The 23313-nt window shown below is 38.5% G+C and overlaps 1 protein-coding gene across 1 annotated transcript in view; it reads left to right on the top strand.

Annotated features, from left to right (window-relative positions):
* Positions 1 to 22984, top strand: part of LOC122900174 (guanylate-binding protein 6-like) — a 28641-nt gene extending 5657 nt beyond the window's left edge. Inside the window, 12 exon segments of the mRNA XM_044238646.1 lie at positions 10117 to 10333; positions 11536 to 11663; positions 14565 to 14674; positions 14863 to 14947; positions 14950 to 15061; positions 16449 to 16522; positions 16524 to 16701; positions 17594 to 17874; positions 18578 to 18790; positions 20886 to 20988; positions 21294 to 21487; positions 22530 to 22984. Coding sequence (XP_044094581.1) covers positions 10144 to 10333; positions 11536 to 11663; positions 14565 to 14674; positions 14863 to 14947; positions 14950 to 15061; positions 16449 to 16522; positions 16524 to 16701; positions 17594 to 17874; positions 18578 to 18790; positions 20886 to 20988; positions 21294 to 21487; positions 22530 to 22757 — 1896 coding nt within the window. The 5' untranslated portion in view covers positions 10117 to 10143 and the 3' untranslated portion in view covers positions 22758 to 22984.
* Positions 22985 to 23313: the final 329 nt, after the last annotated feature.

The raw sequence follows: 23313 nt of genomic DNA, 5'->3' as shown, positions 1-23313 counted from the left end.
TTTTTGGTAAGTTTGACTAGAGCTTAGCAATCTTATTCATTCTTTCCAAGACTCAGTCCTAGTTTCATTGATAAGTTCTATTAGCTTTTTGATTTCTATATGATTGATTTCTGCTCTGATCTTTATTATTTCTCTTTTCCTGCCAGGTTTAAACTTTGTTAGTTGTTCTTTTTCAGCTCTTTTAGGTGTAAGGTGAGGTAGTGTATTTGAGACTTTTCTTGCTTCTTGAGGTCGACCTGTATTACAATATACTACCCTCTAAAGACTGCCTTTGTTTCATCCCAAAGATTCTGAACCATTGTGTTTTCATTCTCTTTTGTTTCCATGTATTTTCTTATTCTTCAATTTCCGGATTGACCATTCATTCTTTAGTAGAATGTCTTTAACCTCCATTTATTTTTGGTCATTCCAAATCTTTTTTTGTAGTTGACTTCAAGTGTCATAGCATTGTAGTCAAAAATATGTATGGTATAATCTCAATCTTTTTGTACCAGTTGAGACATGATTTGTGACCCAGTATGTGATCTATGCTGGAGAATGTTCCATGTGTACTTGAGAAGAGTGTGTATTCTGCTACTTTAGGATGAATTGCTCAGAATATTGGTTAGGTCCATCTGGTCCAGTGTGTCATGCAAAGCCCTTGTTTCCTGGCTGATATGCTTAGATGATGAGTCCATTGCTGTGACTGGGGTGTTAAAGTCCCCTACTGTTATTGTATTATTATCAGTGAATTTCTTTAGTTCTGTTATTAATTGGTTTATATATATATATGGGTGCTCCCAATATGGCGGCATAAATATTTATAACTGTTAGATCTTTTTGATGATAGACCATTTTATTATGATATAGTGTCCTTCTTCATCTCTTATTACAGACTTTGGTTGAAAATTTAGCTTGTCTGATATAAGGTTTGCTACTCCAGCTTTCTTCTGATGTCCATTGGCATGATAAATGATTCTCCTCACACTCATTTTCAATCTGGAAGTGTCTTCAGGTCTAAAATGGACTCTTATAAACAGCATATCAATGGATTGTGTTTTTTGTTGTTTTTGTTTTGTTTTGTTTTTTAATCCATTCTGATACCTTCTGTCTTTTGTTTGGAGAATTTAATCCATTTACATTTAGAGTAACTGTTGAAAGATATGAATTTGGTGCCATTGTATTACCTGTAAGTCGCTGTACCTATAAATTGTCTCTCTTTCTGGTCTTTGTTGGGCCCTCTCTCTGCCCAAAGGGTCCCCTTTAATATTTCTTGAAGAGCTGGTGTAGTGTTCAGAAATTCCTTTAGTTTTTGTTTGTCCTGGGAAGTCTTTATCTTTCTTTCTAGTCTGAATGAGAGCCTTGCTGAATAAAGTGTTCTTGGCTGCATATTTTTCCCATTTAGCATGGTGAGTGTATCATCCCAGTACTTTCTGGCATGGCAGATTTCTGTGGATGATTCTACTGCTAGCCTTATGTTTCTACCCTAGTAGGTTATAGACCTCTTGCCCCAAGCGGCTTTCAGGATTTTCTCTTTACCTTTGAAATTTTCAAGGTTCACTATTATATGTAGAGGTGTTGACCTATTTTTATTGATTTTGACCGTGGCAGCCTCCTGGACTTGAATGCCCAGATTAGGGAAGTCCTCAATTATAATTTGTTCAAATAAACCTTCTCTCCCTTTCTCCCTATCTTCATCTTCTGGAACACATATTATCTGGATATTATTTTGCTTTATGGAATCGCAGAGTTTTATAAGTCTCCCTTCATGATATAATTATTTTACTTTAATCTTTCTCTCTTATTTTCACCTTTCTTATTTTCCATACTTTTATCTTCTATATCACTGATTTTCTCTTCTGCTTGTAGAGGCTCCATTTGGGACAGCATCTTGGTAATAGCATTTTTAATCTTAGCTCAACTAGATTTTTAGTTCTTTTATTTCTACAGTAAAGGGTTCTCTGTTCTTTTTTCAAGTCCAGGTATTATTTTTATAATAGTTTTAAAAAATTCTAGTTCAGACATCTTACTTATATCTGTATTGATTAAATCTCTGGCAGTAGGTACTACCTCCTGTTCTTTCTTTTGGGGTGAATTTCTCCTTCTCATCACTTTGTCCAGAAAAGAATAAGAGAGAAAGAGAAAATATGGCAATAACCAAAATGACAACAAATAAAAACAAAACAAACCAGAAAAAACAGGCAATACAAAACAAGAAAAAAAAAAAACAGAAAAAAACCAGAGCAGAACAAAACTAAAAAACTAGATTCTGGGTGTGGTTTGGGCAGCTTGTTAAAAGAAACCAGATCCCAAAATAAGAAAAAAAGATTATATGTATATAAATTTTCTTTTAAATACAGTGAAAAGAATCAAAAAATTAAAAAACCTAATATATATATAAAAGTAAATATTAAAAAAGGACAAAAAAGAATAGAAAAAATAAGAAAATGGCTGAAAAAATAATACTGAAAGTCTTAAGAATAATAAAAAAAAAAAAAACCATGGATTCAACATACTGTTTCCCTCAAGGGCTGAAGCTTTGCAGCTCTCTATGATCAGTATAACTGGTGTGGGCCAGTTGTTTCTGCCACTCTTCTTGAGGAGGGGTCTGTTGCCCTAATTCTCAGGTGTGCTTGCCCTTGTATAAATGCACCTCCCTTTCCAGGCGGCCTCGCTCAGTGTAAGTGGTTCTGGCTTGCACTAGGTGGTGCTGTTTGTGAAGGCTTTCAGCACTGAGACTGATGATAAAAATGGTGGTCTGGGACTTCTAGGCCCGGAGCTGAAAGTTTCTATCCCCCACTCTCCAGTCTGCCCTCACAGAAAAGCATCCAATCACTCTTATCTCCCCAGTTTCTGTCCAAACTCTGTGTTCACCTTGCCTGTGACTAAGCATTTTTATCTCAGTGTTAGAGTTCAAAACTCAAAATTTTATGGACTCCTGAGGACCTGCACTGTTCCTCCCCAGGGAAGAGAGGGTGTCTCTCTGGGCTTGTGTCTTATGCTGGGTGCTTGCCAGGAAGGCATTTGCACAACCCTGCAGTGGTTCACAGTCTATGGCAACACCAAGCAAGAAAGACACCTAGACTTGCTGCTCTTAGCTGATTAACCTGCTCCTATGCCTGAGCAGTTTGCTGCACTCAGGAACTCCTGCCCTTCTTGTGACCCTGGGGATCCTGAGACCACACTGTCCTACCTGAGATTCAGACCCACTTCACCACTTGAGCACCTTTAAACCAGGGACATACCCCACTGCATGCAGCAGACTTCTAAAGTTCCAATTTTGCACTCCACTGCTTATACTTTGCCAGCCTCTTTAAGCAGGTTCCCTCTCTTCTGTGATATCCTCCCACATATCACCCTGTATTCAAGTCTTTGCACCTCCTACCTTCCAAAAAGTGATCCCTTTCCGATTTGTAGAATTGCGGCATTTCTTTTCTCATAGTCTGATTGATTTCACAGCTGTTCAGTATGCTTTGATAACTATCTAGCTGTATTCAAGAACTAGAGATACTTAGAGTCCCCTCCTCCTTCACCATCTTAACCCCTCCCCTGCAAAATTGTCCTTTTGATATTTAATTTTTTATATTAAACTTTACCTTGAAAAACAATTACAAGAGAATCCCATATACCTTTTACCTAAATTTATCCACTGGTGACATTTTGCTAGATTTGCTTTATCTTTCATATACATATATGTACCTATGTCCCCATAGAATGTAAAATAGTATCTGAATTTTCATTTTTGTTCTCATTCATAGGAGTAATTTGTAAAGAACCTGACCCTCTGCTAAGAACTTCAGCCTGTATCTCTTAAGATTCAGGATGTTATCCTGCCTGCCCTGGTTGAAAGGGACGCTACATTCTTTAGACTGATCTCATTCCACTTACCACTCCCATTCCTGGCACTGGTCAACCTGCAGATGGAGCACATGGTTCACATGAAAGCATTAGAAAGCACTTTGTGATATGTGATTATGACAAGAAAGCTATATAGGTTAATCTGCTAATAAAGGAACTGACAGGATAATCAATGTCTTTGAGGAAGACTATTCTGCCCAGTAAGTGGCTGTAGTAACATGTGACAGAGAAATGGATTATTCAGTTGTGTTTTTAAAAAACACTTTAAAAATTATGATTTTATATATATATATATATATAATAAAATGTACCATTTTAACTATTTTAAGAGTACAGTTCAGTGACACTAAGTATATTCTCATTGTTATGCAACTATTACCACTATTTGTCTCCAGGGATTTTTTTCATCTCAAAGGGAAACTCAGTACCCTTTGAACAATAACTCCCTATTACCCTGCCTTCTGCCCATGGTAAACACTACTCTACTCTTGTCTCTATGCATTTGACTATTTTAGGTACTCTTACAAGTGGAATCATACAATATTTGTCCTCCATGTCTGGCTTATTTCACTTTAGAATAATATCTTCAAGGTTCATCAATGCCATAGCATGTATCAGAATTTCACTCTCTTTTACAGCTGAAAAATATTCCATTGTATGACTATGACACATTTGGTTGACCCATCCATCCCTTGATGAATATTTTCACCTCTTGGCTACTGTGAATACTGCTGCTATGAACACTGGTGTACAAAATCTGTTTGAGTCCTCCTTTTATTTTTAATTTTTTTAATTTTATTTTATTTTTTCAGTGTTCCAAGATTCATTGTTTATGTACCACACCCAGTGCTCCGTGCAAATTGTGCTGTCCTTAATATCCACCACCAGGCCCATCCATCCCCCCATCCTTCCTCTCTAAAACCCTTTGTTTGTTTCTCAGAGTCCATAGTATTTCATGGTTCATTTCCCCCTCCCAGCTCCCCCCATTCACTTTCCCTTTCCTTCTAATGTCCTCCATATTATTCCTTATGTTCCACAAGTAAACAAAAACATACGATAATTGACTTTCTTTACTTGATTTATTTCACTCAGCATAATCTCCTCCAGTCTCATCCATGTTGATACAAAAGTTGGGTATTCATCCTTTCTGATGACTGAGCAATAATCCTAATAATCCATTGTATATATGGACCATATCTTCTTTATCCATTCATCTGATGAAGGGCATCTTGGCTCTTTCCACAGTTTGGTGATTGTGAACATTGCTGCTGTGAACATTGGGGTACATCTGGCCCTTCTTTTCACTACATCTGTATCTTTGTAAATACCCAGTACTGCAATTGCAGAGTCATAGGGTAGCTCTATTTTTAATTTTTTGAGGAATCCCCACATGGTTTTCCAAAGTAGCTGCACCAACTTGCATTCCAGCAGTGTAAGAGCGTTACACCAACAGTGTAAGAGAGTTCCCCTTTCTCCACATCCTCTCCAACATTTGTTGTTTCCTGTCTTGTTAATCTTTGCTATTCTAATTGGTACAAGGTGGCATCTCAATATGGTTTTGCTTTGAATTTCCCTGATGGATAATGATGATGAACATTTTTTTCATGTATCTGCTAGACATTTGTGTGTCTTCTTTGGAGAAGTGTCTGTTCATGTCATTTGTGGATCCTTTGACATGATTATCTGTTTTTTGGGTGTTGAGTTTGGAGTCCCTGCTTTTAATGTTTTTGTACATGTGCCCTGATGTGGAATTACTAGATTAAATGGTATTTCTATGATCAATATTGGGATTAGCCAGCATAGTTTTTTCCACAGTGGTTGTAACATTTTATATGCCTACCAGCAATGAACAAGGGTTCCAATTGCTCTACACCCTGGTCAGTGCTAGTTGTTCGCTGTTTGTTTGCTTTGTTTTCACTTTTTTAATAATAGCCAATCTAATGGGTGTGAAGTTGTACCTCACTGTGGTTTTGATATGTATTCTCATAATGATTAGTGATGTTGAACATCTTCTCACTTATCTATTGCGTAAACTTATATCTTCTTGTCTGAGTCCTTTGCCCATTTTTGAATTGCATTGTTTTTGTTGTTATTAGTGAGTTGGAAGAGTTCTTAAAGATTCTGGATATTAATCCCTTGCCAGGTACGTGATATGCAGTTTTCGTCTTTTATTTTGTGGGTTTCCTTGTTACTCTGTTGAGCGTGCTCTTTGATATACAAAAATTATTAAATTTGATATACAAAAATTATTAAATTTTATAAATTATTAAATTATTAAATTTGATGAAGTTTCTATTTACCATTTTTTCATATTTTGATCATGCCTTTGGTGTCCTATCCAAAAATATCGTTGTCAAATCCAGTACCACGAAGGTTTTCTCCTGTGTTTGCTTCTATGAGTTTTTGTAGTTTCAACTCTTCTGTTTAAATCTTTGATATGTTTTGAGATAAATTTTATAAATGATGTTAAAATAATGGTCCAACTTCATCCTGTTGCATGTGAATATCACATTTCCCCAGCACTGCTTCTTGAAAACACTGTGCTTTCCCCATTGGGAAAATCTCAGCAGGCTTGTCAAAAATCATTTGGCCATATATGGGAGGGTTTATTTCTGGGCTCTCTGTTTTTTTTTTTTCTTTAACTAAACTGAATTTATTTTTTTTCCCCCAATTTATTTATTTTCAGAAAAACAGTATTCATTATTTTTTCACCACACCCAGTGCTCCATGCAAGCTGTGCCCTCTATAATACCCACCACCTGGTACCCCAACCTCCCACCCCCCCGCCACTGCAAACCCCTCAGATTGTTTTTCAGAGTCCATAGTCTCTCATGGTTCATCTCCCCTTCCAATTTACCCAAAAGCACATACACTCCCCAATGTCCATAACCCTACCCCCCTTCTCCCAACCCCCCTCCCCCCAGCAACCCACAGTTTGTTTCGTGAGATTAAGAGTCACTTATGGTTTGTCTCCCTCCCTATCCCATCTTGTTTCATGGATTCTTCTCCTACCCACTTAAGGCCCCATGTTGCATCACCACTCCCTCACATCAGGGAGATCATATGATATTTGTCTTTCTCCACTTGACTTATTTCGCTAAGCATGATACGCTCTAGTTCCATCCATGTTGTCGCAAATGGCAAGATTTCGTTTCTTTTGATGGCTGCATAGTATTCCATTGTGTATATATACCACTTCTTCTTGATCCATTCATCTGTTGATGGACATCTAGGTTCTTTCCATAGTTTGGCTATTGTGGACATTGCTGCTATAAACATTCGGGTGCACGTGCCCCTTTGGATCACTACGTTTGTATCTTTAGGGTAAATTCTCAGTAGTGCAATTGCTGGGTCATAGGGCAGTTCTATTTTCAACATTTTGAGGAACCTCCATGCTGTTTTCCAGAGTGGTTGCACCAGCTTGCATTCCCACCAACAGTGTAGGAGGGTTCCCCTTTCTCCGCATCCTCGCCAGCATCTGTCATTTCCTGACTTGTTGATTTTAGCCATTCTGACTGGTGTGAGGTGATATCTCATTGTGGTTTTGATTTGTATTTCCCTGATGCCGAGTGATATGGAGCACTTTTTCACGTGTCTGTTGGCCATCTGGATGTCTTCTTTGCAGAAACGTCTGTTCATGTCCTCTTGGGCTCTCTGTTCTATTCCGTTGGTCAATATGCCTATCGTTACACCAGTACACACTGCAACTGGACTAATTTTGTTTATATATTGTTTTCCTGATTTACTTTAGTTGTGTTTCCCTTTAGCTTTTTGAGCATAGTTAAGAAAATTACTTTTGTCTTTGCCTAGAACATGCAATGCTTGTGTTTCTTCAGGGATGTTTCCTGCCACATTTGTTTACTTCTTTTGAATGGGCTGCATTTTCTTATTTCTCTGCATGCCTTGTGATTTTTTTCTGTTTCTGTTGAAAACTGGTCATTTGTAGAAACAGCCACCTTTTCCATTCTTTGTATACAGCTTTTGTACTAAGGAAGTCTTTGCTCATTAGCTGGGTCTTGGTCTTGAGCCTTAGGCTTAACCTAGGGAGAAACCTTCAAAGTCTTTTTAGGGCTTTTCTGAGCACACAACCTACCTGAGCTTATGCGTGGCTTTTTCAATCTCCCCATATACATGCTGCTTTTAAATGTCTTAATTACCCTCTGAAAATCTCCTTGGGGCCTTTGATGGTCTATTGTTTGTCTCTACCCTGAAAAGGGAAAAAATTCTATTTCTCGCAACACTGTTCTCAATACCTCACTTCTGGTCACCACATATATGGGCAATCTTCCGCAGTAAGTAATTCTGACACAAACAGTCTGAAGTTAGTGCCTGCCCTACAAAGTAAGGGCACAGCCCCACAGGACTAGCCCCACTTCAGGTGCCAATCTCAATTCCAGCTTGTCACCTGTGCTTCTGAGTGGCTATGTTCTCCATCTGTACTCCACATTCAGTACTTTGCTAGACAGCTTCCAGAACTCATGAAAAACAGTTTACTCACTAGATTGCTGATTTATAAGAAAGAAAGAAAAAAACCCAGAAGAGTAAAGTGAAAGAAATGCGTAAGGCAAGGTACCAAGAAAAGTGTGAGGAGCTTTCATGCTCTTTCTGGGCACGCTACCCTCTGAGTACCTGCACATATTCACCAACCTGAAAGTTCTTTAAACCCCTTCAGTTAGGGTTTTTTTGTTTGTTTGTTTTTTAATGGAGTCTTCATTAAATAGGCATTGTGGAGTAAATCATTGGCCACTAGTGATTAACTCAACCTTCAGCCCTTCTCCCCTCCCCAGAGGCTGGGAGATGAGGCTGAAAGTTCCAACTCTTTAATCACATGATCAGTTCCCCTAGCAACTAGCCTTCATTTGGTGGTCATCCAAGGGCTCTTCAAAGTCATGCTATTGACGTAAACATGGGTGTAGTTGAAAGGTTCTTATTATGTATTAATAGAAGACATTTCTTTCACCTTCTTCACTCTGGACCTATCTTAGGAACCAGGGACAAAAGACCAAATATTATAACAAAAGTTACTTCCATTACTTTCATTGCTTGCGAAATTAAACGTGTTTTGGAAGCTGTGTGTCAGGAGCAGGGACAAAGACCAAATATATACTTCTTATTATAAATCACAATATCACACACTCAAACATCTTGCCAGGTCAGTCTCCTTTCAGCTTTCCCAAACAATGCCCATTACTTCTTCCTGTCTGAGATTTGATTTAGGTGAAACAAAGACTAGTCCTTCAGGCAATTCAGAACAGATTAGAACATTATAAACATAGTCTGCTCTGGTCCAGCCAGTCTAAAGGAGGAAAGTGGGAACTGAACTACTGCCCAAGTCTTTGTCTTCTCTGGTGATCTCTTGTGTCAGGAATCTGCAGATCCATCTCTCTGCAGTTTTCATGAGCAATTCCCTGAAACCAAAGCCACTGCTTCCTTCCACATGAAATCCAAGTTATACTACCACATTCCTGGTCCCTGTTTCTGGCTGAGATCTATGTGACATGAAATAGAGACTTGAGGAAGTAAACCCCAGACAGATCAGAACACTGTGAATAAGGTCTGCTCTGTTACCTCTGGGTCAAAGGAGAAAAGTGAGAACTGGGTTGCCACCTACTCCAGACCAAGACTAATACCACACCAGGGAGTGTGTGGGCCAAAGACAAACAAAAACACCACAGAATTTCCTTCCATTCTAATATGTGTGTGTGTGTGTGTGTGTGTGTGTGTGTTTCTTGATCGGATGCTTCCTTGGTTGCTTTAGATATTTGACACTCTTTACAGAATCACTATAAGATTATTCTAGCCAATGCTTTGGTAATTTTTGGTATCTTCTTGGAGCTTAGAGCTTCCTAGCTTGCCATTTTCCTCAGTTGTATAATTTTAATCCTGGCTCTGTGTCTTACTCAGCTTTTGTTAGACTCATTTAATTTTCTTGCAAAGTGGGTACAATAATTTCGAACTTGTAGGTTCTTATAAGTATCAATGAAGCTGGATATGTAAGGTATGTATCACAGGACCTGGTATATTTTAGGCCCTCAGTGACAGTAACACTTGCTTGAATTTTATTATTACTATTGAAGCAAAACTTTGGAGAATAACAATACTCAATGTTTCTTCACTAATATCACAGATTTGGGGGAGTAATAGAGGAAGCTCTCTGCAGGTAACTCCAGGTTATATTTTGTCTCATAGAAAGTACAGAAGTTTCACCTAGTCCTAAACTGATGAGTGTTTTGGATAACCCCAAGTCAGAGAATTACTTTGTTATTTTATTTCTATTAGGAGGCTTTTCTAGGTTGTCAGGTTGCCATGGCATCTGGACTCCATATGACGGCTCCCATCTGTCTGGTGGAAAACAACAATATGCAGCTGTCAGTGAACCAGACAGCTGTACAGATTCTTGAAGGTATTTCTCAACCAGTAGTGGTTGTAGCCATTGTAGGACTGTATCGTACCGGCAAATCCTACTTGATGAACCGTCTTGCGGGACAGAACCGAGGTGAGTGTTGTACTCAGCCTGGGGCCAACTGGTTACCTCTAGCTGTATCTATTAGGCCTTTCATTTTTTTCCCTGGTCACAAGAAAGGAGAACCAAACTCCTCACAATCAACTAACCTTCTGATTCTAATTCTCACCACTAAATTACTCTTATTGTAATCTGTTACCATGCTGTTTTACTACTGTTAAGGAAAATCTCCCCTGCTAATGCTCAGGATCCTGCCTTCTTAACCTGATCGAGTACTGAGCTCTTATAATTGCATCTCCTCTCTCTTGAAACACATTTTCTTTTTTAAGGGATATTCCCATCAACATATAAAGAAGTTTGAATATCTATTGAGGAGGGATAGAAGCAGAAAAATGTTTACCTTAAGCCCAGAAGGCTGGCCTATAGCTTGCATAGTTCCATTAAGAATCAAATATGTGCTGAATGGGTCTCCTGGCTGCCTGTGCCTCTCACCAATAGTTGATATTGAACTGAATGATAAGCACCAGAGAATCCTTGTGAGAATAGTTTTACAAGTAGAAATTCAAAGAAATATTTATGATCTAATACTCCCTGCACATCCCCTTCCTCTTGAGTCATAAGCATATAACCACCAACTTCATACAACAAAACTGCAGCTCTTTCTGCCTACAGGTCCTGTCCCCATGCTACCTGAATAAACTTACGAAGTTGCACACCTTGAAACATCTCAAGAATTCTTTCTTGATCTTTGTGCTCAATTATCCCACAACAACTATCATCTTAAAAGTTTTTCCTGGGTTTCACATATCATTGTAGCTACCAACCTTCTTCCCCTCTTTTTTTTTTTTTAATCACTTTGGGAAAACATACGATGTCAATTTCCTTTTCCCACTATTCCTTTTCCCATGTCTATCTTTAATACACTGCTCTTTGACTTTGTGCCTCACTATTCTTTCAAAATGCTCATGGATGGTTATCAATGATCTCCATTTTTTTTTTCCTGATTCATGAATGCCTTTGTCTCCATCTTGAGCCATTGCCTGGCATCATTATCATGTTTAACATCTCCTCCTCCTTGAAAAAGATGACACAAAGTAGGGCACTCTTGATGAAATAAAGAAAGAACCATATTACATGCTGGAGTACTTACATTTCCCAAAGTGTGACTTCATACCCTTTGGCTGCTTGGATGAATCTCCTGTCACTGAATGTTGCCTTCTCCTGTCTGCTTGCAGGCTTCCCTCTGGGCTCTACAGTGCAGTCTAAAACCAAGGGCATCTGGATGTGGTGTGTGCCTCACCCCTGCAAGCCAAACCACACTCTGGTCCTTCTGGATACTGAAGGCCTGGGTGATGTGGAAAAGGTAAGGCAGACAGTTACAGATAAATCTTTTTTATTCTGGATTTGCTCCTTACCTCTTCATGATTATTTTGTGATTTAACTGCTGTGATCTATTTACAAAATCTGAACTCCAACTATAGTAAATAAGGCATGCTGGTTTGTTTGAATCTCACTTCTAGGTAAGATATCAAGGTACATTAGATAAAATTTTATTTCTTGGCACTGGGTGAGTTATTTGAATAAATTTAAGAAATAACTGGGGTGCTTGTGTGGCTCAGTGGGTTAAGCCTGTGCCTTCAACTCAGGTCATGATTTCAGGGTCCTGGGATGGAGCCCCACATCAGGGTCTCTGCTCAGCAGGGAGCCTGCTTCCCCCTCTATCTCTACCTGTTGCTCTGCCTACGTGATCTTTCTCTCTCTCTCTCTCTGTCAAATAAGTAAATGAAATCTTTTTAAAAATAAATTTAAGAAATAATTAATAAATAGCTGAGTTGTAGTCTTTTGGCTTAGTACTCTGGATGCAAGTCACCGCAGTAAAACTCCTGCCCTCAAAGCATCTAGTCCAGTTGAGAAGACCACATATATGCAGTCAGATTTAATAAAATATGATTAGAAAGAAGAAAGTTGGGACAGGGGAAGAAGTTGCACTGGAAGGCAACTGCTAAATTCTGTCAATTCCATGAGTGTTCTGTGGCTGGGATGGCTCTTTTGAGTTATCCTGAGTTGGGACAAGGGTGTTGATAAATCATGGAAAGGCTGCTCTGGAAGCCTTTCTGATTAAAGGGAATGGCACGTTTGAGCTGTCTTCCATCAGCACTCCCACTAGCTGGGGGAATCAGTCCTTTAATTTTATAAGGTGATCTGGGCAGCACAACACAGTGGCATCACATATGTGAAGCATAAGTGTGCCTTGGTAGGAAAGAGGAGAAATATCAACGCTTTCCTAGGAGAAGAAATATTTCTGATTTATCTTGCTGATGAACACGTGTATTTGAGGTTTGGAGCTAAGATTAGGGTTTACATTTCCTTTGGTAAAGTTCACCAGCTATCCAAAGGGCATTCTGGAAGGGTTTGAGATACCTCTGAATGTGCTGGTTCTACAAAAGCATATGTTTGCTCTATAGAAAATATTTTCAGATGGATTTTTGGTATTTTAATTTTCTACTAATAGGTGACATGAATGATTGCTTCTTTTGTGCCTTACTTTTAGACTTACTTGGAAATGGTATTTAAATTTCTGTAGCTCTCTATTTCGGCCCAAAGAGAAGTTAGACATTCTGTGCTTATTTGTATTTTTATTAATTTTTTATTTGTAGAAATCAGTATGGCAATTTTTCAAGAAGTTAAAAATAGAAAAAATGAATTCTGGAATCCTGAAAAGAAATTTTTAAAAAAGTTAAAAATAGAAATATCATATGTTCCAGTAATTCCACTAGTGGGTGTTTACCCAAAGAAGATGAAAAGACTAATCCAAAAAGATATATGCACATCTATGTTTACTGCAGCATTATTTACAATAGCCAAGATAAGGAAGCAACCTCAGAGTCAATTAATAGACAAATGGATAAGGAAGATGTGGTATAAATACACAACATAATATTACAATGATATAAAAAAGGATGAGATCATGCCATTTCCAACAACATGGATAGCCCTAAAGAGTATTATGCTAAGTGAAATAAGTCAAAAGACTTATTTCTGAGAAAGACAAATACCTGAGAAAGACTGAGAAAGACAAATACCTCATGACTTCACTCATATGTGGAATCTAAGACCCACAAACACACACACACAAATGTATTAAGAAACAACATGCACATGAGACATGCTGAGAACGAAGGCTGTGTTTCTTCATGTCTGTATTTGACCATTTGAACACTCAGCTCAAGACTTCCAGTAAGCCTTCAAAATATATACTCTTTCTCCAAGTTCCACAGTTCCGGCCTTCCTTGATAAAATTCTAAATCTTAATTTCTATTATAGCTATAGGTTCCACTGCTTATGGACATTACTAAAATATAAGATTACTAATATCTTTATAGGTATTGTCATCTTTATTACATTCATTGTTATGGATGTTTGTCACCACCACTTTAAAACAGTCACCCTGAAAGTAACGATTGCCATTTTCAAGTTTGCTTCTTAAATAAAAAAGCAGTCTGAGGGGTTTGAAGTGGCGGGGGGGTGGGAGGTTGGGGTACCAGGTGGTGGATATTATAGAGGGCACGGCTTGCATGGAGCATTGGGTGTGGTGAAAAAATAATGAATACTGTTTTTCTGAAAATAAATAAATTGGAAAAAAAAAGCAGTGGGATACATTCAGTAGCTTCCTATAAACATTTGTGGAATTTAATTGAATATAATTTGAATCCCCAGTTATGGCAACTTTGGTATATTTTATATAGCTCTACATAGAATGCTAACACTCACCATTGCACACCAGGTACTGTACTCGTTTTTCTATATATGTTACTTTATTTCATCCAATTGAGGAAAAAGAAACCTCTGCAATATTGGAATCTCTTTATATATGGAAGACTCACAATCACAAAAAAATGTTTTTTTAATTGTCAAAGTTGATATCTGTATATATGTCTGTCTTCAAAGTTATTTCTTTGCATGGCAAGTATGTAAGCTAAAGTAATAGAAGACTGATAGAAGAAGTATCTGAATGAATTTCTTTTTTTTTTTAAAGATTTATTTATTTATTTATTTGACAGAGAAAGATCACAGGTAGGCAGAGAGAGAGGGGGAAGCAAGCTCCCTGCTGAGCAAAGAGCCTGATGTGGGGCTCGATCCCAGGACCCTGAGACCATGACCTGAGCTGAAGGCAGCGGCTTAACCCACTGAGCCATCCAGGTGCCCCCTGAATGAATTTCTAAAGACTAAACTCCTAAAACTCTTGCTCTAATGTGCTTTCTAGGGTGACCCTAAGAATGACTCATGGATCTTTGCACTGGCTGTGCTTCTGTGCAGCACCTTTGTCTACAACAGCATGGGCACCATCAACCACCAGGCCCTGGAGCAGTTGCAGTATCCTTCCAGGGACCAAACCACTCATCTCATTATGTTGATGGGAATAGAGTTCTAGTTAGTTTCTCCTTCCCTATCGCTTAGCTGCCTTTGGTGGAGAGAGGGGCAAAAGAGAGTGTTTATAATAATATTGTTAGAGGAAAGTGGGAATGATGAGTGGGAACTTGTTTTCCTTAACTGAACCCTAGTTATGTGACAGAGCTCACAAAACTAATCAGGGCACAGTCCTTCCCAGAAAAGGATGGAGCAGAAGATTCAACTGAGTTTGTGAGTTTTTTTTTCCACACTTTATCTGGGCTGTATGGGATTTTACCCTGGAGCTGAAGTTAAATGATCATCCTATCACAGAAGATGAGTACCTGGAGAATGCCTTGAAGCTGATGGGAGGTATCAGAACAAGGCCTGGGCAGTGGGTGGTCCAACAGAGGGTGGAAGCTGCTGAACACAGTCTGTTATCTTTGGGATGGCATTTGTATTCGTATTCAAGACTAGATTGAAGTCTGTATAAATGGTTACTTGAGGTTGGGCTGAAAAGCTCTAAGAACTGGAGTATCAGTTCACTCAAGAAAAGCAGAGCCTAGGCTTGAATGAAATTATTCAAAACTGATCTGTTCTTTAAACAATGGCTAATGTAGCTACTAGATTCCAAAGGGTGCTTGAACTTTCCAAAGACCAGATACCCGTTCCTTACTTTGGCTTCTGTCCTTCCGTGTTGAAGAAAACTAACCAAAACATATTAGGCATAAAATTATAAGGAAAATCAACATTTACTACAATATGTTTCAATAAAAATATATTTTATAGTTAGATATTAATCTTTTCAAAGAAGGATATAATTTTCTAATGCCTATATAGATATATAGTATACAAAAATGACTATGTGTTTTAAATAAACCTGAAGAAGTATGCCTTTTCAATCTATACCTTTTCAATATTTCTGATAACTATCAGAATATTCATTTTACTGTATATATCATAGTTTTCTCATTATTCCCATATTTTTATCATCTTATAATTTTGAAATAATAAATTATTTTAATGGGTTACATTTACAATGGTATAGATCTCATTAAACCTTGAGAGAAAGATCAATTCTGATTTACTCATTCTTGCTTTCAGTTTTCTACTAAAAGTTTCTGAAAACATTTAATGAGAAACTGGATAGGTAGAAAAGCAATGGTGTTAAGTCATATCTAGTTCTTTACCTCAAGGAGTTTGTAGACTAGTGGTGACATCCTAGAATTACATTTTAGTTACATTTACTCTTCTGAGGTTTTTGTGAAAAAAAAAAAAAAAAAAAAAAAAAAAAGCTAACATTATGCAAATTATTTCTAGCATCAAAGAAGTTTTCCTTCAATAATCAGAGTGTTCGAATATGTCTAATACCATTGTTCCTAACACTGCTCCATTATCCCTTTACTGTGGCTCTTTGTCCCAAGCTCAGTTTCTACATTAGACCAAAAAGTTCCATTTGACTCTTGATTTTTTTTTTTGCCATTTGTTCAGTAAACATCTAATGGACAACTCTACCACCATTTTTAGGTCTGGAGTTATGAGCGACAGGTTTCATTTACCTGGATCAGTTGTCTCCCCTAATTTCTTTCCAAAATGCTACCATTGGTATGAGTTTGCTGTTCAAGGAAGTATTGAATGTCTGTGTTAAAGGTGTTTCAAGCACAGGAGACAGCAAAGAATAAAAATACCCATCATACAAACTATTAGCCCCCTTGCCTGAAGACTGTTCCCAAGGTAATCTGTTGTTCCTATCCCTCAGGCAACAACTCTAGAATCCAAGCATCCAATCTACTCAGAGAGTGCATCAGGCATTTCTTTCCAAAACGGAAGTGTTAAGTGTTTTGTCTTTGATCGGCCAGTAAATGACACAAAACTCCTAGCTGATATTGAGAATATACCTGAACATCAACTGGGTCCTAAATTCCTGACACAAGCAAAAAATTTTTGTTCTTACATCCTCACCCAGGCAAGGACCAAGACTCTCAGAGAAGGAGTCACAGTCACTGGAAATCGTGAGTCTCCTTTTCCCATTTCTGTGGGGCCTAATATCAGCCATTTTGTTTGATTCTATATGGAATTCTAGGTATACACACATTCTAACTCCATGAAGAGATGTGTATATTTTATAATTATCTCACTTTTAGGGGTTTATAAATCACTCTCCCAAATGACACACTTTGTCACTGATACCTATGGCATCTACTTATGTAAAAAAATCCTCCACTGGGTGCCTGGGTGACTCAGTTGGTTAAATGACTCCCTTTGGCTCAGGCCATGATCTTGGAGTCCCAGGATTGAGTCCTGCATCAGGCTCCCTGCTCAGCGGGGAGTCTGCTTCTCCCTCTGGCCCCATCCCCTTTCCTGCTCTCTTTCAAATAAATAAATAAATTTTTGTTTTAAATCCTTCACTGACAAAAATAAATCACTAAGTGGGTATAAGAATGGAATATTTGCATTCCCCCTCCACGGGAAGTCCTATCTCATAAGTGTTATTTGCAAAAAGAATATAAAAAATATTTGAGGAATTTAGAGCAGTCTAAAAATAAATATTAGCTCAGGAATCAGTAAAAATCCATTCAGAATTCAGAATTAGGAATAAATATAATCTGATTTATCCTGTCTCATCTGTCTACCTGTGTAATCTATTTTGCTTTTTTTTTTTTAAATGGGAAGTTATGTTCTCCAGATACCATTTAGAATGTTGAGGAAAGAGTTTTAAAAAATTATTTTAGCCATGTGCCCTGGAGAACCATAAAAATTAAGAGTCAATAGGAAAACAAAGGTGAAGATAGGACACAGGGCTCTATGTTTGTGGTGGGTGGGGGGAGGTGTGAGTATGTGTGCACACCTGTGACTTCAGTCTAATATTCTATATTTATCCTTTCAATATCCTGACTCATTCAGGGCTGAAGACTCTGGTGGTGACCTATGTGGATGCCATCAATACTGGAGCAGTGCCTTGTTTGGAGAATGCAATGAAAACACTAGCCCAGTTTGAGAACTCTTAGGCCGTGCAGAAGGCAGCCAACCACTACAGTGAGCAGATGTCCCAGCGACTGGCACTCCCCACAGACACGCTCCAGGAGCTGCTGGATGTGCATGCAGACTGTGAGAAGGAAGCCATTGAAGTGTTCATGAATCATTCCTTCAAGGATGACAAACAGGAGTTCCAGAAGTCTCTTGTGGTAATGTGTCTTAGTAATTATTCTTCAGGACCCTTCCCTTTAAAGAATGAACCCTAGAATTACCTTTATTGACCCGGTGGCTCATGTCTTACTCAAGGATAAAAGAAATCTAGATTCTCATGAGAAAGAGAGTTTCAAATGACTACATTTCTTTCTTTTTCCTTTCCTCCTAAAACTGGAGCACTTTATCTCTCTTATCTCTGAAGTAAAATCAATAGATATCTTCCTGATCTGAATACTTCTGTGGATTCCAAGCCTGCCCACAACACCCAAAAGTCATTCTTAAGCATGGGTGCTTTCTGCTTTCTGGAACATACTCCCATTGTCACGAAGGAAATTTTCTCTTATCAGATGCTCATTCCAAGTCATTTTCAACTTATATTGCTCCCTGTTGTATCACTGTATCATTGACGATGAAATCACTGAATGCTCCAGTGGCAAGGAGTCCCAGAGATTAGGCAATACAACTCCAACATTTCAGAAGAACCAGGAAGTTTAAGAAACTTGCCCAGAGTCTTGCAGAGAGCCTTCAAGGTTGTGAGTAAATCAAGTCTTGTGATTCCTGTTTTATTCCATGTCCTTCTGCAACAGAACACTTTTCTCATGAGGACCACAGTTAGACCAGTCCTTCTACCAGATTCTTTGGAATGGTATTGTTTCTGTTCCTTTCTTCAGGTGACATCTCTCTACTTTCCCCTTGTAGGAACTCATAAAGGATAAGAAAGAGCATTTCTTGCAGCAGAATGAAGAGGCATCCCTTAAATACTGCCAGTCCAGGCTTGATGAGATGTCACAGGTCCTAAGGGAAAGTATTTCAGCAGGAACTTTCTCTGTTCCTGGGGGATACAAGCTCTACAGGGAAGCAAAAGAAAGTATTGAATGGAAATATTCACAAGTACCCAGGAAAGGAGTGAAGGTGAGGAATAGGGGAGCATGGGGAGCCTACATGATAGAGTCTAAGGGGTCGCCAAATAATCTGAGAGCACAGCCCCTGTTGTGGGTGACAACAGCATGGGGATATCATGACAGTTTAGCTTCTGAAGTCCACTATTTGCTATTTACTCCTGAGAAGAGTGCAAATGCCTATTTCCCCAAAAGAGTATGGATTTCTGAAATCAACAAGAGACAGAACAGAAATTACTCATTTCTTCATCCAACAACACAGCATTGACGATGCCAAGTGCTGACAATTTACAAGTTAGAGTCATTGTACTTAAGTATGATCAAATGTAAGAGAGGAAGTCAAATACACGGACAATTGCATACAAAGTTATAATACATATCAATCTGTGACGATGGTCTCCATATGGTGTACTGTTATGCAGTCATAGAAAGGATGCGATCGTGCCATCTGAGATAACAGAGATGGACCTAAAGGATATTTGCTAAGTGAAATAAGTCAGACTGAGAAAGAGAAATACCATGTGATTTCACTCATAAGTGGAATATTAAAACACACACACACACACAAATGAATAAGCAAACAAAAAGAATCAGATCTATAAACACAGAAAACAAAAGGATGGTTGCCAAGGGGGGCGTTGGTAGAATGGACAAAATGGGTAAAGGGTGGTGAGAGATACAGGCTTCCAGTTATGAAGCTGAATAAGTCATGAGAATAAAAGACACAGCATAAGGAATACAGTCAAAGATATTCTAATAGCAATGTAATGAGACAGATGCTGGCTGTACTTGTGGTGAACATAACATAATAGATAAACTTGTCAAAACACTCTGTTGTACATCTGAAACTAATGTAATACTGTGTGTCAACTATACTTGGATTTAAAAATGATATAACTAAATAAAGAGAATGGGCTGCATAGGTTGTGGTAACAACTATAATAATAATTTTTAAATAATGATAATAATAAATGCAACTAATATATACTGGACTCTTATTTCCTATAGGCATAACATAAAGCTGTTTCACTGGATTTTTTAGCTTAATCCTTCAAACAACATTAAGACACATCTACATCTATTGTCGACATTTTATAGATATGAACTGAGAGGCACAGGCAGGTTAAAATAACTTGCCTAAAGTTAAAGCCAGCAAATAACAGAGGAGAGCAATGGCACAAATTACAGGCAGCTTTTCCCAGTGAGAAGCAAATATATCAAAGTACTAGAGATTGCAGATTTATAGAACTAAACACAGTTCTGACTGGCTGGAACCTAGAAGTAGGTTACTAGAAGTTACTTGTTACTAGAAGTTATTAGTAGTTGGGTATTTACCCCAAAGATACAGATGTAGTGAAAAGAAGGGCCATCTGTACCGCAATGTTTATAGCAGCAATGACCACAGTTACCAAACTGTGGAAAGAACCAAGATGCCCTTCAGTGGACGAATGGATAAGGAAGATGTGGTTCATATACACTATGGAGTATTATGCCTCCATCAGAAAGGATGAATACCCAACTTTTGTATCAACATGGATGGGACTGGAAGAGATTATGCTGAGTGAAATAAGTCAAGCAGAGAGAGTCAATTATCATATGGTGTCACTTATTTGTGGAGCATAACAAATAGCATGGAGGACATAGGGAGATGGAGAGGAGAAGCAAGTTGGGGGAAATTGGAAGGGGAGGTGAACCATGAGAGACTATGTACTCTGAAAAACAATCTGAGGGTTTTGAAGGGGCAGGGGGTAGGAGGTTCAGGGAACCAGGTCGTGGGTATTATGGAGGGCATGGATTGCATGGAGCACTGGGTGGGGTGCATAAACAATGAATTCTGTTATGCTGAAAAGAAAAAAAAGAAGAAGAAGAAGTTATTAGTAGTAACTTCCTGGATAGAAGAAAGTAGGTAGCACTGGGGGAGAGCCTGGAGAGAGACAGTAAGCAGAAGTTATGGAGAATCTCTGGTCACACAAAGGAGCTTGGACACCTTGTATGGAGCCACTGTAGAATTTTAAGCATGAGGCAAAAATTATATGGATATACTTGTTTTTGCATCACTAATCTCCATAGTGGAACTCTAAGTTCTTTGCTTCTTCTTGGTTCCTCAGGCGAATGAGGTCCTCCAGAGCTTTCTGCAGTCACAGGCTTCAATAGAGGAATCCATCTGGCAGGCAGATAAAGCCCTCACTGATGGGGAGAAGGCCATAGCAGGTATGGGACAGGGCTTGGCTCACAATGGGTTGGGTATAGCCCTCAGGCAGGTGTGAGGGCAAAACAAGGAGCTTCCTCTTCTTGGAACAACTCTGCTAAGTCTAAAAACAAGGCAAGTTGTTGTGGTATGTTAGCCAGACAGGGACTTTTCCAAAATATTCTGAAATGTGGTTCCGATGGTGAGGACATGAATGATTCAGAGATTTTCCACCTTCCCTTCCAATTTGGTTTTGTCTCTGAGCTTAGAAAGATAGATATCAATCCTTGCTTAATTGTCTTGCCTCTCTAAACTTTCCTTGGGGCAGAGGAGTGGGTCAGCAAGGAGGCAGCTGAGAGGGAACAGGAGATGCTAAAACAGAAACTACTGGAGCAGCAACAGCATATGGAGGCTCAAGAAAAGACTCTCCAGGAAAACATAGACCAACTGAAAGAGAAACTGGAGAATGAGAGAGAAAACCTAATAAAAGAACAGAACATGATATTGGAGCATAAATTGAAGGTAAGTCTAGTCATGGTCTTGGTAATACTTGGTGGTCCTTCTTCTGGTATCCCAGGAAAAGAAGGCTACATTGAGCTCATGACAGGAAGCACCATTGTCATTAACCACTTGTGACTTATTAAAACACTGAATTCTTTGAATTCTTCTCTTCTCCCTCTTCCTCTGCCTCTCCTTTTCTTTCTCCTTTCCCTCCTGTAGCCCCTCTTCCTTCCCTTCTTCTTCCTCCTTCTTTTCTAAAGAAGCCTTTGGATTGCACTCTGTACATTGACTCTGGAGGGTTCAAGATGACTATGGTCCCTCCAAGTCCTTGGAGAATACAAATAGCATTTGAGCTGCTATTTGGGGGATTTTTAAATGATCTCATGAGGCTTGATTAGATAGATATTCCAACTATACGTACTTAATTTGAGCAGCGACTGGTTTGCTTTACCAAGATCACTGACAATTCAGAAACTCTACTGCTGCCCAAAGTCCTTGAGATAGGTCTATGTTGACATACAACTATCAGAAATGTACAGACTTAAAAACACAGGGAAGTGATAGCTTCTAAACTTGCTATATTGTCTCCAGGTGTGGGTAGTTTACCCAAGTTATCAGATGGCATTGGGAGGAATTCTCTCATTGTCCATCAAACATGTTTATAATAGATTTCTAGAAGAGTTTATAAGTTCCCATCATTTCTATTATTTGGGTGACTATACCAACCCAAGTGGGATTAAGAGGTAGTGCAATCAGACCAAGGCTACCTTTAACTGGCATTTTTTGACTGAAACATGTAAATTTGTCCTCATATCAAGCTGAGCATCCTAGCAAAATCTTAATGTCGTGTGAATATGAGGAAGGCTTTAAATTATGCTTCCTCTCAATGTTTCGATGCAAGACTGGAGATAATCCTCAATGCCAAATCTCCTTTCAGGATTGAGTAAAAAGGAGCAATTTTAAGAGTAAAACATAGATAGTTTGACCATGTTTCTGGATATGAAGTGCAATTCTTGAAAAGAATGATGATTTTAACAATTTTATTTTCTTAATTTTTGTTTAGGTCCAAAAAGATCTATTAAATGAAGGATTTAGAGAGAAATCTGAGAGCATGGATGCAGAGATAAAGAAGTTGAAATCTAGGCTTGCTGCTACTGAAAAAAACACTACTTCCTGGTTCACACAAGCTGTGGAGGGATTCGGCCGTGATGTTCTTAAAATAGTTACTGCCCCTATTAGATTTGTTGATCGCATAGTGACAGGTATGGTCTCACTATTTAAAGGGAATTAGCACTCCTTTTAAAGGACAGCTATATACTCCTGTGGCTATATCCTCTGGCCTATTTTTGGTGCTCATGGTTTTCACTTTTATTCAGCAAAGTTTTAAATATAAAAATCGCCTATAAGAAAATGTCAGTGCCTGACTCACATCAGATAGAATAAGTGCATGTATACTTCGATATTCCGTGTTAACTTTTAGGAAGAATACATGTGCAAAATTGTAAATATATATAAAATCCACTCAGGCATCACTTTAAATGACAAAATATTGCTTAATTCAATTATTTAAGTATCTATCTACATAAATTGGTAGTATAAATTGAACATGTGCATGCATGGGAGTACTATGTAGCCAGTGTCCTGGGGAAATGGGAATGCCTGGACATTTGTGGACTCTTGCAATCAGGATCCAAGTCAGCAGTGATACCCAGATACCAGAAAGACACACAGTCTCCTTATTAAAACAGGACACATAGGATCCAGTAAAAAAATGCAGTCCTGGACCAGGAGCAACTAAATGGGGTCTAGTATTGGTTTTCAAATAAGAGTAAAGTTCATCTGAGAAC

This window comes from Neovison vison, chromosome 2 (assembly GCF_020171115.1).
Source record: "Neovison vison isolate M4711 chromosome 2, ASM_NN_V1, whole genome shotgun sequence".
Lineage (NCBI taxonomy): Eukaryota > Metazoa > Chordata > Mammalia > Carnivora > Mustelidae > Neogale > Neogale vison.
This window is presented reverse-complemented; position numbering and strand designations above follow the sequence as displayed.